Below are 15,717 nucleotides of genomic sequence, written 5' to 3'. Positions count from 1 at the left end.
TATAAAATATATATATTTAAATATTATATATATCAATATTTTTTTCTACTGTGCCATTGTAACAAGACATCTACTTTAAAATATGATAGATGAAAACAATCTTGTGTTGCCCAAAGAGAGTCCTTATGGACGACAGAGGCAGGTTCCATTGAGACATTTAGCCACGATTCTCTTCAGGTTGAACCACTGGAGGTAATTTGTGTGCCAAATAAGTTACTGTTCCGCCAACTGCCAAACTAGAGATGGCAAACCTAACGTACGTAAATGCCCTTCATTACTACAGCAGCAGCGTTATATCTCAGCCGTGTTCAGTGTTTTTTTTTCATGGTCTACTTGTTCAGATAGCACAGGTTAGCCAAGAAGCCCCTTCATCAGTCATGGCGATTGGCTCTTTTCATATATGTGAGTTGATTGACTCCGATATATATAGTAATCCTTATGGTATTGATTGACTCCTATATATAGTAATCCTTATGGTATTAATTTACTCCTATATATAGTTATCCTTATGGTATGTAATAAAATGCATCATCTTAGATTTTTTTTTAGAGTGTTTCCCAAAAGCATCATAATTTAAGTACCACTTCAAAACACTAGCAGATGCCTGCTCTGGAGTAGTCATAGACTAAGAGCTTCTTAAGAGGGACATCTCACTGGGGTCACCAGCAGGGCATACAGAGAAATCACAACTAACATTACATTAGTCAATCTTATTGCAACAGTACACTCCTGTCCTTTATTATATTGTATTGTACTCATGTCAGATTTTAAGATCATAGAAATGTGATTAAACTGTAGACACATGATTGAGGTGTCCACCTGCTTTTTTTGGTGCTTCTCTCGTAGCAGTATTGTCTGGATTGTGTGTTTCATTCTGTTTCATTTAATAGCCCGCCTCCCATGCCTGAGGTTGCAAGCTCGAGTCCAGTGCGGGAGGGACTGTGCTTGTCCACACAGCACAGGTTGCATTGGTGCCGTGATTCGGATGGGAGTGAGGTGCAGGGGGTGCTGTGCAGTGAGTAAACCTCACTCCCGTCACCTTAAAGCCAGACAGACACTGTATGATTTTGGCCTGATTTTACCCCCGATTCCCATCAGATCGATTGTCAATTATCGTGCAGTTTGAGCAGGGTCACAACGCCCGTTTAAAAGTCTGAACAATCAAAGTTCCATCACCCGAACGATCGGGTTGGATTTCTGGCGTGTGAAAAATTGTTGTGGTGTAAGTAGTTCCACGGTTCAGATTTCCCCTAAGTGTGAGCACAGCAATTACGAGTGTTTGTCCGTGGGGAAAGTGTGTGTGTGTGTGTGTGTCACTAGCACTCATGCAGTTTCAGCCTCCTTGCCAGCACGCCCGCCTCTCAGGCCTGACGTTGCGAGTTTGAGTCCAGTGCAGGACTGTGCTTGTCTACACAACGCAGGTTACACCAGAAGACTTCTACTGAAATCCAGCCCAGGTTTAGACCCTATTCATTTTTGTAGGCTGCTTGGGTGGGGTAATGAACTGACAAATAGTTTAGAAATGGTTTTATGCTCTCACTTGGTTGATCATTTTCTCACCATGAAGCTGACACACACACGACTCCCACCACTTCCTTTTTTTCTGAATTTGATGTTGCTGTCAAGTTGCATCATATTTGAACAGTTACGACATATTACTGACTCAAATGTCTCACTTGGAGTGGACAGTATAATACACACACAGGTCTATGAAACAAACAATTCTTGAGACCACAAAAAAAAAAAAACGCTATGATTCCCTTGCACCTACTGAAGTCTATGAGGATTTGCTTAATCACTTACTCCTTCAAACTCCTCAGTCTAAGACACTCGGGTCCTAATCCACCCAGTGGTCAGGTCTTAGCCCAACCAGGCTAGATCTTTTTAAGTTGTTGTCCAGACCCGTCTTTATCTTTCAACGTATCTTTCTGTAAGTGTGACTGTAACTTCTGTGTGCAGTTAAAGCACAGTGGATGCAATCATACACGCACCAGAGTAAGTTCTTATTTCTGACGAGTATGTTACGCAGTAAGTTGGAACTCAGAAGTGTTTGTTGGCAAAGTGGGTGTGGGGGTGATGTGTGTGTGTGGGGGGTGCTGTGTGTATGTGTGTGGGGTTCTGTGTGTATTATGTGTGTGGGGTGCTGTGTGTGTGCAAGGTGTTTTCTTCTCTCAAGGTTAGTGGGAATATTTCATCATTACTATTACAAGCAGCAGTATGCTGAAATTCAGAGGTGTCTGTGGCGAAAGGCTGTGTGTGTGTGTGTGAGAGGTGCTTCTTCTCTCAAGGTTAGTGGAAATATTTCATCATTACTATTACAAGTCATCCTTCCTCATGCACAGTGGGGAATAAGTAGCCGACAACAAGAGTTCTAATTGTCAGGCACTTGAGGGTGTGTCAGTGATAGTGTCCATTCAGTGACAGCATCCATTCAGTAAGTATTGTTCATTACAATGAAGATGCTCGTGGGCCAGGCAGTTCTGATGGTGTTGGTTAGTTCAGTGGCTGTAGTTGTGAAAGATTTTACAAAAACATGTCCACAATTCTTTGCAACACCAAATGGAAAAACTACTCCTCCGACAGTCTTTATTGGGAGTCAATACAAGGAGATTTGTCATAAACAAGCCAGTCAGAACGTTTATGAATTTGCGTCACATTACGACTCAAAGAACCGGATTCCAGTGTACTCTGCCTATGTGTTTGTCGGTCGACAGCCATGTAAAAGGAAAAATGACTTGTACATTGAACCTCAGGTCAGTTTTGATTTCAATTTAATTTATATAGCACCAAAACAATACTATTGTCTCAAGGCACTTACAGTTTATAACTGGTGATTTACTACATGTTAGTTGCTTGTCAGTTTTAAAACAGCAGGAAAAATTGTATTCTGCCAGAACATCTTTGGTTTTCATCAGTTGATACAGGTCACCCAGCAACCAGGGGTCGTCATTTCAACCCAGTGCTACTTTTTTCTTTCTTTCTGTTCCTCTCTGTCTGTCTTCCTTTGCATGATACTGATTATTAAATGTGAAATCATGACATAGGAAGACTTTGTTTGAAAGTGAGAAGCTAACTTCTAATGCTAACGTGAGTGTGATCTGCACAGCTGTCATGGTTTTGCTCACTACCATGCATTTCCAAACTCACTGCGACAGGGTAACAGGTAGATTTTGAATCAGGTCTATGTTTGTCTGTACCACTACTAAATGACCACAAATGAAGGTTAGCAACTCAGCATTCAGTGCACTGTTATTGGAAGTACACATAAATGTCATGACTTGGTATGTGCCACTTCAGCTCTGACCTGAGGTCAGCCGTAGACCCAGGATAAGAATGCACCGTCATTGGGGTCTCTTAGAGACCAATATTTCAACAGATCTTTGTAGGACAGAAACAGAACAGAAGAGGGTTGATTAGTCCATCAGTTCTTTGATTGACCTTATTTGCCATCCATTTGTTTGTGTGTTGGGTTTCTTCCATCAGCTTGATGATCAGAACAAAGGCCCCGACATGGCTTCAGAGTCCTCAGTCAGCAAACCTGCAACCCATCAGGCCCTCAATGGTGATTATAAAGGATCAGGCTACCACAAAAGGCACCTTTACCCAGTCTTCCACACAAACACTCAGAGCTGTGCTGACTCCACCTTCACCCTCACCAACGCAGCCCCACAACACCCCTCCTTCAACATGGGCGAGTGGAAGAGCATGGAGAATGGCCTCGAGAAACTGCTGGATAAAGACTGCCTTCCTAATAAAGCCTTTGTGGTCACAGGAGTGGTTCCAAGCTTGAACCCTGCGCAGTTTACAACGAACGGCAGGGTGAACGTGCCCAGTCACTTCTGGAATGCTTACTGTTGTCTCAACAACAATGACAAGCCCCTCTTTTCAGGAGGGTATCTCTCCAGTAACGATAAAGACCCAGGGAAACCTTTTACCAGCGCTTCTGCTCTGGATCAGGATCTGACTAACCTTTACCCAGCCCCCTTTCAGGTGTTTGGGGGTCAGTGTGGGTGACATCAGCTTCTTGCTTCTTTCAGCTGTGGAGAAGGAGAGAGAAGGCTAGGCAGAGAGACAGAAAAACAATTGGATAAACATGTAGACATTAGGACTTACAGATAAACATGTAGACATTAGGACTTACAGATGGACCCATGTCAGCAAGAATCATTGTAGGCTACTGTTCATGTAGTGACTTAAAAATAACTTTTCATAAATATATTATATAATATAATATATAAATGTATACTATGTCATTGAAAATGTACTCAAACTATCAAGAAATCAATAAAATGCTTTGCAAATCCTTGCATTAATGTGTGTGGTGTTTTTGGATCATTAGCATTTCAGTGACTTAATGTGTGTGGTGTTTTAGTTTTTTTATGAATAAATAATGTGTTTCTTCAAACTAATTATGAGCATTACCTAAAACCATCATAACTTTGTAGCAACACACACATATATATATGTTGGCCTATATACTATATAAACACAGATACTTTCCAATGTACACACATACATCAACAAAATTAAATTGTTTTAATGAACTTGTTAATTACATAATGTACCATGTTTGCACCTTGTCATTTTTATTTACCGATCCAAACACATTAGTGAGGTCCAATACCACACGGAGGTCTCTGTTTTCTGTCCTTACAGCCTGAATTTGGTGCCAAATCATGCTGCTATGTTCCAAACATCCAGAACATCCTGGGATTCCTGCTCACAAGACAGGTTCTATGGTTCAGGTTCTATGGTTGGGCAGTCATATATAATACCTATAGTGACCATTTATCTAAAAGGTGTCCCTTTGTTAGTCACGTTGTTGGTGTTGACTGGGGGTTCTTTGACGCTTGTTGTATGACAAAAGAGGAGATCCAAAGAGGTCCAGGTAAAGTTCCAACAATGTTGATTGGTTTATTAATATAAACAGATGTAACAACTTGTAGTTTTTGTAAATAAATTAATGAATCAATCAAGGCAGACTGAAAGCTTAAAATAGAGCACAAAGAGCAGCGATTCCTTTAGCCTAGGCCTATCCTCGACAAACAAGCAAGGTCAAAAGCTGTGTGCTCCCAGTCAGCCGCGGCTCCAACATGTCACTCTCCACTCTCCATTTAATGGCCTTTTGACCTGTAGAGGGCACAAATTCTCAGAAAATAGAAACGAAAGCAAGCATTAGAATAGCCTATTAAATAAATAGAGAAATGGCTCCTACAATACCCATGAAGCATTTTTCCTTCAAATAGGAGAACAATCTCCTTGCTACCACACTAAAGATATTTCCTTCCACATTCAGAAAACTGATAACTGAATAAAGTGAACTGAAAGCCATCCACAACAGACTGTATATAGAGTGTGGAGTAATCGCATGCGTACATTGAGTCAATTTAGATTCAAACTTGCGATTTCTGTCACACAATGGTGGTCTTCCACTCCTCCGGTGTAACTGATTAGCTAGTTTGTGTTAGCATGCAGCAGCACTAGTCAAGATCACTAGTTTATGCTAGCATGCAGCAGTACTAGTCAAGATCACTAGTTTATGTTAGCATGCAGCAGCACTAGTAGAGATCCCTAGTTTATGTTAGCATGCAGCAGTACTAGTCAAGATCACTAGTTTATGTTAGCATGCAGCAGTACTAGTCAAGATCACTAGTTTGTGTTTGCATGCAGCAGTACTAGTCAAGATCACTTCACCCACTGTGTGTTTCACATATCCCACGACACAAGATAGCTTTAAATCAAGTGCATGCGACGGACTTTGCTCTTTGCCCTTCAATGAAACGATGGTCCCATTTGTTTTTTTGTTGGTATTCAGATCACTGAATTCGACAGAAAATGTATTGGATTAGACTTCCATGCTTTGTATAAGCCTAAGTCCATGTATTTTGACGTTGTATATTATTACTTATTATGCAGCAATGCATATTCATATGAAAACTATTCATTATTGGTGTAAATATACTGTTTCTGAGGTGGGGCCAAGACTGAAGAAACTGTAACTTACACACACAAACAGCTGTTTGATATGGGAGATAAAACTGAATTTGGTACCATGATAACTATCTGAAACAACAACAGCATGTTTAAATATACAATGTAAATATGTAACATGTGGAACAAGAGATGGTGAGAACCAACAGAACTTCAAATAGTATTCTTACGCCCCTCTGCACCCCCACTGGCCTTGCAGTGGCCGGGCACCTGAGAAGGTGTGGATACAAGCCAAGCTGTTTGCCTTCAGAAGGGGGCTTGCATTCTCACCATGCTTTTGAGGCTGGTGATCACTATGGTTTTTTTTTGTGCTTTGCATTTACAATTTTTTTTGTCAAATTCACTGAAGTTATCTCAGGACTCCGGAGCTGTAGATCAGTATATTTATTACAAACAATTGCAATCGGGCTCACTCATAGCACAAGGGTGAAAGTGAAGCAATTTCACTAACATCGCACAGGGTTTATATACTTAAGATTCATCTAACTCTGACACCATAAATGTTTCTAACGTTAGCACTAAACTCAACTAAAAGTCCCTTTGTGTCATCCCAACTGCGCTTTCTGAAATGCAAGGATGTCAGTTTTACAGTGTTGAATAAGCACAGTTCGACCCTTCTTATCACCTATGAGCTCACCCAAACATAGACAAGAGGTTCCTTCTTCACCTACGCATGTAGGTGTTACACATATGCAGACTAAGTGGCATCAGCACCTAATAATCTAAGTTATACACACAGAGAAACACAGAAAAGCCATGTTCCTGCTTACATAAGCACATGATTCATACAAGGTAATTATTAATACGAAGGCACTTGATTAATAGATTCCTAAGTCATGAACCATGTTTCGAAATTAACTCTATCAATCCATCCTATTATCAATTTAAAGGGATAATCATAATTACAAGCATAATCACAATCAGAAATCAATTTCAATGGATAACCTCGAAATCATCACTATGAGCATCACTCTATATCATCATGTCAGTAATTTTAAAATAAATAATATTTCTCATCACACATTTGTATACTTTGCATATGTAGACTAACATTGTGGGCGTCAACTGTGTTGACTATCATAGTGCTCACCCCTTTTTGAATGCAGGGTATCACATAACATGTACAGTTGCCAATAAACACAGGACAAACATCATTTGTATACAAGACATCAAGATTCCTTTCCATGAGGAAAACTTTCCAGTCAAGGCACGAAAGCAGTGCTGAGCTCCAGCTCCTTTTTGTATTTTATTTGACAACTTTTTGCATCTTCTGTAGGATCAGATCTAAGTCTTTTCCATTTCCGGTGATGTCAGAAATTTAGGTAAAGCACTGATTAGTTCCCAACATGACGCAAAGTCCTCCATCCTTGGCAGTGCATTTGAATCTGCAACGCCATCCTAACGGGCCTGCCGGCTTGCGTGGTGAAACCACTACAAATGACCCAGAACGCGGTGGCGCGTCTGGTGTTCAACCAACTGAAAAGGCACACGTCACCCCGCTACTCATTGAGCTCCACTGGCTGCCGGTAGCTGCTCGCATTAAGTTCAAGTCACTTATGCTTGCCTACAGAGTGCTTGAGGGTTCTGCTCCCACCTACCTAAATGCTCTTGTAAGGGCAAATATTACACCCAGGATGCTGCGCTCTTCTAGTGAGCGTCGTTTGGCACTCCCGTCTGTGCAAGTACGGCAGTCCAGACTATTCTCATTTGTAGTTCCACATTGGTGGAATGAACTACCTAGCACTACCAGAGCAGGGGTGTCCCTCTCTACCTTTAAGAAGCTTTTGAAGACCCAACTCTTCAGAGAGCACTTCCCGTCCTAACTGGCACTTCGACTAGTGCGTAACTTGCAATTACAGCAGTTACATTTCTGCACTTCTTTTTCTTTTTTTATTTCATTTTGTTATATTTCTTATGTAAAGTAGTATTTATTGTTACACCAGGTTCTATTGCTCGTAGCTTGACTATTCTCTCCCTTGTACGTCGCTTTGGACAAAAGCGTCTGCTAAATGACTAAATGTAAATGAAGCAAAGTCGTGTTTTGTCGCGTCACTCTGGAGTCGCATGTAGTTCTTCTCTGATTTTTTCCAATCTGTCTCTGGTCAGTTTTTGAAACTTCATCTCGGTGTAGTAAAGAAAGTTAATCCGTGTGTGCTCTGATGACGCACCAGGGGCAGATGATTGACGCCAGGCCATTCGCTGCTGGGTTCAAGGCTTTGTAGTTGTCTGGAATTCCTTGGGGAATGCCCATGCTGCGAAGAAGATCCCGCTGTCATCCCCTGCTTCTCTCCTCTCTCGTACAGAAGGCATTGGAATGTTCCTCGGGTATTGGTGAGTCTCGGACCTGGGGGTAATCTAAAAAGGTTGTACCAACATTGTTCTAGCACAAGTCCCAGCCCAACCCACAGGCAGGGTAGCTCCTAACCTGCCGTCCCCACATATCAGCTAGGGCTATATCCTGTACTCTAAGAAGTCTGCTATCCAAACATATTCCCCTTGTGCTACATTCAGTGGAAGTGTTTATCTGTATTTCTTGATTCTCAATCACATGTGTAAAAGTTTCACATTGTGTCCAGTGTCCTAGGTGTGTATCGTTATCCTCCTAGACATCAAGTACCATTCAAACAAGGCATCTTTGCTGTGTCCTTGAAGACCCTGTTCCCCATCATAAGCAAACATTCTGCATTTCAACCTTGCCATTACGGCACAGTTTGTGTTTTTTCGGCATATCTTATCGGCAATATTAGTTTTGTGAGATCTAATTCTTCAATTGCATTCAAATGTCTGCTTTTACTCTTCAGGCCATTTAATAATATATCCAGCTGAAAGGGTTGAGAATAAATCAAACTCTGTAGGGCTTGTGTTTCTAACACATAGTTAGGTATCAATAACCTACAAAATAGTCAATAGTCTAAAAAAGACATAATTTGTTTCGTCGTCTGTGGCTGAGGTGCTTTTCTTTACTTTAGTGGACCACCACTCCTGCATACATTGTGGCCTTGTTTCTGCTAAAAATCTTAACAACGCCAGGGTATGTTGTTCACAGGTATTCTTATCTGGAGAACAGCACAAGATGTACTACAACAAACGAATGTCCCTCAAACTGTAGCTCAGTTTGAGCTCATGGCTTGTGAAAATATAGTCTTTTGAGCCAGCCCTCAGCCCCCACCCATCCTGTCTTAGTCCAATACATTCGTCTAGGTTAATGTAGTTTGTTAGCCTGACGATGTCATACTCATAATTCTAGTCAGAATATGAGTCTGATACTGCTCCCTTGGGCTGTAAATGGGACGTGTTTCAATCGAACCAGGAAAAATGCCTCTTCGCTCAATTGGATATACCTAGAACCAATCAGAGCAACGTAGTATGACCATAACGTAGACCATCGGGGCCAGCTGAAACATTACACTTTTACCGGATCCTGTAGGAAGGAAGGCAAGAACATCTTTTCGATTGACAAATGTCTTGATCGCGTTTCTCTGTTCCTCTTTCAAAATGAATGCACTGTCAATGTCTAAATGGACTTGAATCTATACATTTCAGCTCTCCAGCGGCAGCCATGTTTGTTGAAAACGAATTCAACCCGTGTGTTGGTGACGTGGTTGATTACGTTACGGTTGATCATCTGTCCATCATCATATAAAGCCCGCCCTGACAATTTGATTGGTCTGAACTATTTTTGATTTTTGATAATTTCTCCCCAACGGAGCAGTGCCAGACCGAACTTCCAGACCTCAAATGTTGTGGGCGGGGCTAAATTCGGATGGTATCCAGGCTAGTAGTTTGTGACAGGCTTACATTTCTCTTTAAAACTTTTGTCAGCTCCTGGCCCCCTTGTGCTAAACAGTGTATATTCTATACATACTAATATTGTGTGACACCACTTCTTTGGCACAACATGGTTTGATTTATTCTTAAACCCATATATAACTCTAATGCCCAACCCACCAATCTTATCTCTTCCTAATAAGTTTGTAGGGCATTTTAAATATCAGCCCCTTTTCAGAATCTTCAAAAGTAATGGGTTCTGTGTATGACTCTGCTTTTAGATGTGATTAGTACTCTTTCTTTTGACAACCTCATTGTGCTGGGCATAACTCGTTCTCCGATTACTGCTCTGCAAACACCAGAGACACAGAATAAAACAAAAATAAAACACAGGCATGAAAACGGGTCAGGGGTGAAAAAGGTGAGAAGAATATTACCCCTCTAGGGAGGTCCGGGGGCATGCTCCCCCGTAAGAAAATTTTTAATATTCCACATTTTAAAGCATCAATCTGATGCATTTTGAGATGCTTTTTTTTGCCAACCTGGGGAGAGCTGGAGAAACATAACTTCAGCCATGAGTCCAAAATTATTATGGCCTTCTTACTAAGTATTATGCACTGATGTCACTCTAACATACAGTATAAGAGGCACAATGTGGTAAGGGCATCACAAATGGCTTAATGCATAGCCCCCACAAGAGATGGTGGACATGCTGTAACTTAACTTGTCTACTCTTCCATCATGATTGACAGCCAATACAATGTTATGTAATTCAGATTAGTCAATAGTCAATAGATACAAAAAAAATAACTAATTAATCTCACAATTTGAAATTCATTAATCTAAATGAATGGACTAAATCTTATAAATTAATGAGTAATCACTTTCAGACAGCGTGTATTTTAGACACTGTTGTTTAATTGTATTTTTTTTTTTAAACACAAAACTACACGCAGAACTGAAGAACCCCATAGCTGGCTGACTTGGCCGTTTTAAGCAGAGCATCGCTGAAGCCTTCCTGGTGACAGACAGTCCCCTTCGCAGCCATGCTCACCTTTCTCGTCACCAAGGCGCTAATCATTTCAGTGCTCAGACTGGCTCTGTATTGGGTCTTGTTTTTAGTGACAAGACTGAAAATTCTCTCGCAATCAGCATTGCTATGGAAGACAACCAATATCCCAAGCATAACTGCTGACAGGTTGGAGAAGACCTCCTTGCCTCCTCTCTTCAACAGGCCAGGCCTCATCAGTGCGCTTGCTGAGGATGCTCTCCTCAAAGCTGGTTGTTTGATACATCCGGAACTCATCTTCCACTTGATCCACAGTGACTTCTTCAGGCAGAATAGTAGGAAAGCGGTTGATAAACTGCAGAGAACGGAATTTCACTGACTGCCTGTTTGCTATGTCTGCCACAACAGCATGCATAAGCAGCTCGTCGCCAAATGGAAATTTGGCAACCATGTAGTCAGCTGCAGATGAAAAGAACTTCCTCACATCTTTGAAGAATGGCTTCAGCTCTAGGTTACCCTGGCTTTGGATGAATGTTTGGGTCTCCTGACCAATTGAGAGTTCCTCATCAGGCACCTGATTTTCCCCTGTGCTGTATAGTGTTGGCTTGATACCTCTACCAATTTCTTTCATCATACTGATGACATGCTCAGGCTTACAGAATGAGAGCAATACCTTTTGCAGTTGCAGCTTCAAAGTTGGAAGCAGGATCTGAATGCATGGCTCCTCTTCTTGGAGTGTTTGGTTGCCGATGTCAAAAATAGGTATGGCTCTCTTCAGAAAGAGTGAATACACCTTTGACATGGGGTTGGTGAGGAACTGAAGTACCTTCTCAGGTTTTGTCAGATCCTTTTTCTCTTCTTTCTTGGTTCTTTGGGGGTTTGTTTTTTCTTTTGCAGCTCTCTTTCCAATTTCATTTTGCTTGAAAAGGAATCTGGACAAGTCAAACTCTGTAGGCATGCTGGTGGAGGGTGGGGCTTTAGGCTTCTGGGTAGGGCCAGATGGAGGCATGGGCTGCTTGGAGGAAACTGAGGGTTTTGTCTTCTTTTTCTTTCCTGTATCCACCTCATTTTCAAAGAAACCCGTAAGAGGATCCCACTGTTGTAGTAGACGGTTCACACACTGCCCCAGAGACAGCCATCTTGTGGAGGCCAGCTTTAGGATTTTCCTCACATCTGTATCACACATGATCTGTATGTCACGTAGATTTGACTTTCTCTTGCTGCTTTTGTCCAGATAATAATAAATGGTGATGAGGAAGTCTTCAATGTTAACACTAAGCTGCCTGGATGCCCTCTCTGCGGCTAGGTTTATCAGGTGACAGGCACAACCAACTAGGTAGATGTGTAGATTTTGTGCCTTCAAAAAAGCCGCTACGCCTTTCCCCAAACCTTGCCTCTGTAAGGCACTCATCATCATTCCTGGCCAGTGTTTTCACTATGGAGGCAGTCTTTGTTCGGGCACAGCTATACTGTTTGGCTATCTCACTATCGGGAAACATCTTCCTAAGTAGTGGTCCGGCGTGATCTGCAGCAGCTAATGGCAAATTGTGTTCTACAATGAATGAGGTGAAAAGGGTTTCTGCCCGAATTGGTCTCAAATCTTGTGCTTGCAGGAAGAATGAGTTTATTTTAGGGACTGCATCTGTAACAGCCATCAAGTTTTTTCCCCTCCACGTGGCGTCGACAGTCTGCAAAAAAAATAAAAATTGAATCAGTTTACAGTATATAGGCACACATCATATAGGCCTAATGAGAAAAAAGTATTCAATTGAAAAATGATCTAAGAATGTAAGCTTTTGTAACTAGATGTTTGGAAATTATTATTAATAATAATATACTTTATTTGTATAGCACCTTTAATACAAAAGAATGCAGCTCAAAGTGATTAACAGCAAAGAAATTATGTGCACAAAGAAATGACATGCACAGTGATCTACTTTTATGTGGAAATAAATATTACCTGAAGCTCCTTGGTGGCTAATGTCGACATCATAATTGCACAATGTGCAAAATGCATGGTGCGGCAGTTTTGAGGGTCAAAGGCACGGCCATTGCTCCTGATATTTAGCCAGGAACTTCTGTGGGCCATGCTCGCTTCTTTTTTGATCTGCTGCTCTCGTCATCTGACGTCATAATTATGTTATACCTCAGGTAACCTGCAAGACTGTTCTGTGGACTGGCTGCAATAGTAGGAATTATTTGCTTAGCAGTCTGTAGTCAAACACCTTTGTAATGGTCACTTTGCCCCAACAAAGCGATTCAAAGTTAGAGCGGGGAGCGTGGCATTTAGGTTAACGTTACTGCAGATAAATTAGCCTAATCCATCAGTTATTCACACCGTAGCCGTCTCGTAACAAGGCTAATCACATCGTACGATAGCTATCCTAGATACGACGGCTAACTGTTTATAAACACAAATGTATCTCATAAGGATATTGAAATTAATTAAATTAAATTAATCATCTCGTATCAAGTTACCGAACACATGTTTTAACATTGTATATGTGAACATTAGTCACATTTATGTAATTGATTATTACTCGCCCACTTGTACCTGTACCTCAGCAATGCAGCGTTATTTGAAGTTCCAATGACTTTCTGTTGCGCTAAATGACGGGACTACTTGCGGAATGATATGAAATATGTGAATCGACCGCAATTAGAAGCACAATACCCGTTGCCAATGACAGTGGTCATTACTATTTTGCAGCGGTGAATATAAAGAAATTACAGACTTGCGAACATTGGGGTGGCCCATTAAAATCAACAGAACTTTTTGGAACATTGAGAGAGATGAGAGTATTGATTGATTCATTTTGCGTAGTTTCAGCTGGCATTTCGTACCTGCGTATTTTGACCAAGAATTGCGTAGTTGGTACACAAAATGCGTGCAGGTTGGCAGGTATGCAAATGCACAGATTTCTTCTCTTATCCCTCCAATAAAAGCATTTTTTAACTGCATGGCGTAAGGCCCACTATCTGCCCCTTTGTGTTTTGCAGTGCAATCTTCATGACCCTCTTTAGGGTGAGGTAGGATAGCGGTTGCGCTTTTCATACAGGGTATCTACAGCAATCCTTAAGTTAAATTTAATACCTTTTTTACTACCTTCTGAATTTTTTTAAAACTATCACGACACTGAGTTGCAAGTGTTAATCAGCGACCTTTCTAACGTTTACGGAGATTTTGACATATATAACACTATACACAACATAATAGATTTAGAGACTTACTGATGTTGACCACATATTGCACACATTTATTTCATTTTGTGAATAAAAATAAAACAAACTACATTAAATGTGCAATGGAGAGATAGTTCCAGCACACTGGCTGGCATTCACTACATGAACTGTTGATGCATTATAAACTGGCATCTGCTATATGAATTGTTGCTGATATCACTTCACAAACTGGCATCCACTACGTGAACTGGTGTGCTATAGGCCTAATATGAACTCATGAGCAAACATCAACACGAATGGCCCTGCCTTGTTGATGCCATCAACAAGCTGTTTTTTGAAGAACGATGCTAATCCAAATCTGATGATGTAGCCGGTTTTATCTTTACCACACGTGAATGGCTTTGCGATGTCAGAGTCGGTAAACATTTCTTTAAACAGCTCCGAAATTCCTTCGTTGGAGTTCAATAAGTGGTGTTTAACTGCAGTGTTTAAACACCACAGAGCCTCCGCACACAGTGTTGGTGTGGCGCCCATAGTCACCCGGAGGTCAGACGTAGTTGCTGGAGCCGTAGCGTTGGCTTGTACCGTGGCACTAGCTTTCGGTGTTTGGTGCAGCAGCACAGACAGTTGGCAGAGTGGTAGAATGAACTGCTTTCGCCGACCGCGCATTCCATTTTTATGTTTAGTGGATTGCATATGCGACCGAAGTGCATTAGCTCCCATCCAGTTGACATTGATGTTTTTTTTACAAACCGAACAATAAGCCTGCCGGTTATTCCCTACTACACCCAGCTGTCAGAAAACTTGCATTTGCCCATGGCGACGACGATGGTTGTCTGGACGTTGAAGATATACCTAAGCAAGTCAAAAACGTAAGCCAGCCAGTTGGTTACCCAGTTGAAGCGCACAGTGTTTGAGATGTCGAACGACCACTGAATATGATGTCCGCATCAAACATACAAAGTTGAGACTTCAGGATTGATACGGAAGATCTTTGATTATGTGCCCAGCTTTGCTAAAGCCCGCATTTAAACGAACTAACGCAAACTTTAGAAGATAGAATTTCAATCAGAATAGGACACTTGAAAAAATAATACCTATTTAAAAAAAAATAATACCTATTTAAAAAAAAATAATACCTATTTAAAAAAAAATAATACCTCTAAAACTACATTTAACACTTTTAATGGCATTACATTTGGCAATTTTGATTTATCACCTTTTAATACTTTTTAAAACCCCGCGGACACCCTGTCATATCCTGTAGTGTCCAAGCTCTGTATACCTATACCATAGGATTTTCCGCACATCCATGAGGATTTGGCTTTTTTCCTATTTTGCAGTTCCATCAGACCCCTATATCAGGGGTTTTCAACCCCCTGGTGGTCCGCGGTGGCATTGCAGGGGGTCGGTGACATGACTATGTTGATCAGTTTACCATTGATTTTTTTCCCGCTTTGATATTTCAACACATTTCCAGATTACTCTTGAATATCTTGAAATACTCTTGAAAAATATCTAAAATAAGAAAAATGAGATTCACGCAGTCTATGGTAGCCTGTGCTTTGCTAATGTTAATGCATTGCGTCCCTAACGTCACGCCATACGCATATTATTCATAACGTAGTCTCGCGCGCGAAGTTGACAAGCATCTGCAGTTAAGCATAGCCTACGTGTACTTTTGAAGTTTAAAAGTAATACTTTTGGTGAATGACTGAAGTTATCTACTGTCCTTAGCTAACATTTCGTTCTAACGTCGAACACGG

At 41.1% G+C, this 15,717-nt stretch overlaps 1 protein-coding gene and 1 long non-coding RNA gene across 2 annotated transcripts; one reads left to right on the top strand and one right to left on the bottom strand.

Moving 5' to 3' along the window:
- Window positions 1-2,380: 2,380 nt before the first annotated feature.
- Window positions 2,381-4,014, top strand: LOC116224755 (endonuclease domain-containing 1 protein-like). The gene is made up of 2 exons (XM_031585559.2): window positions 2,381-2,753; window positions 3,484-4,014. The coding sequence occupies exons 1-2, from the start codon at window positions 2,454-2,456 to the stop codon at window positions 4,012-4,014; spliced, it is 831 nt and encodes a 276-aa protein (XP_031441419.1). The 5' UTR covers window positions 2,381-2,453.
- A 9,993-nt stretch (window positions 4,015-14,007) lies between these two features.
- On the bottom strand, window positions 14,008-15,212 carry LOC122133734. Its single transcript, XR_006152953.1, has 2 exons — window positions 15,112-15,212; window positions 14,008-15,069 (listed from the first exon to the last, which is right to left on the bottom strand). It is a non-coding gene; the product is annotated as an uncharacterized LOC122133734 (long non-coding RNA).
- Window positions 15,213-15,717: the final 505 nt, after the last annotated feature.

The sequence above is a fragment of the Clupea harengus genome, chromosome 18 (genome assembly GCF_900700415.2).
Source record: "Clupea harengus chromosome 18, Ch_v2.0.2, whole genome shotgun sequence".
Taxonomy (NCBI): Eukaryota; Metazoa; Chordata; class Actinopteri; order Clupeiformes; family Clupeidae; genus Clupea; species Clupea harengus.
This window is presented reverse-complemented; position numbering and strand designations above follow the sequence as displayed.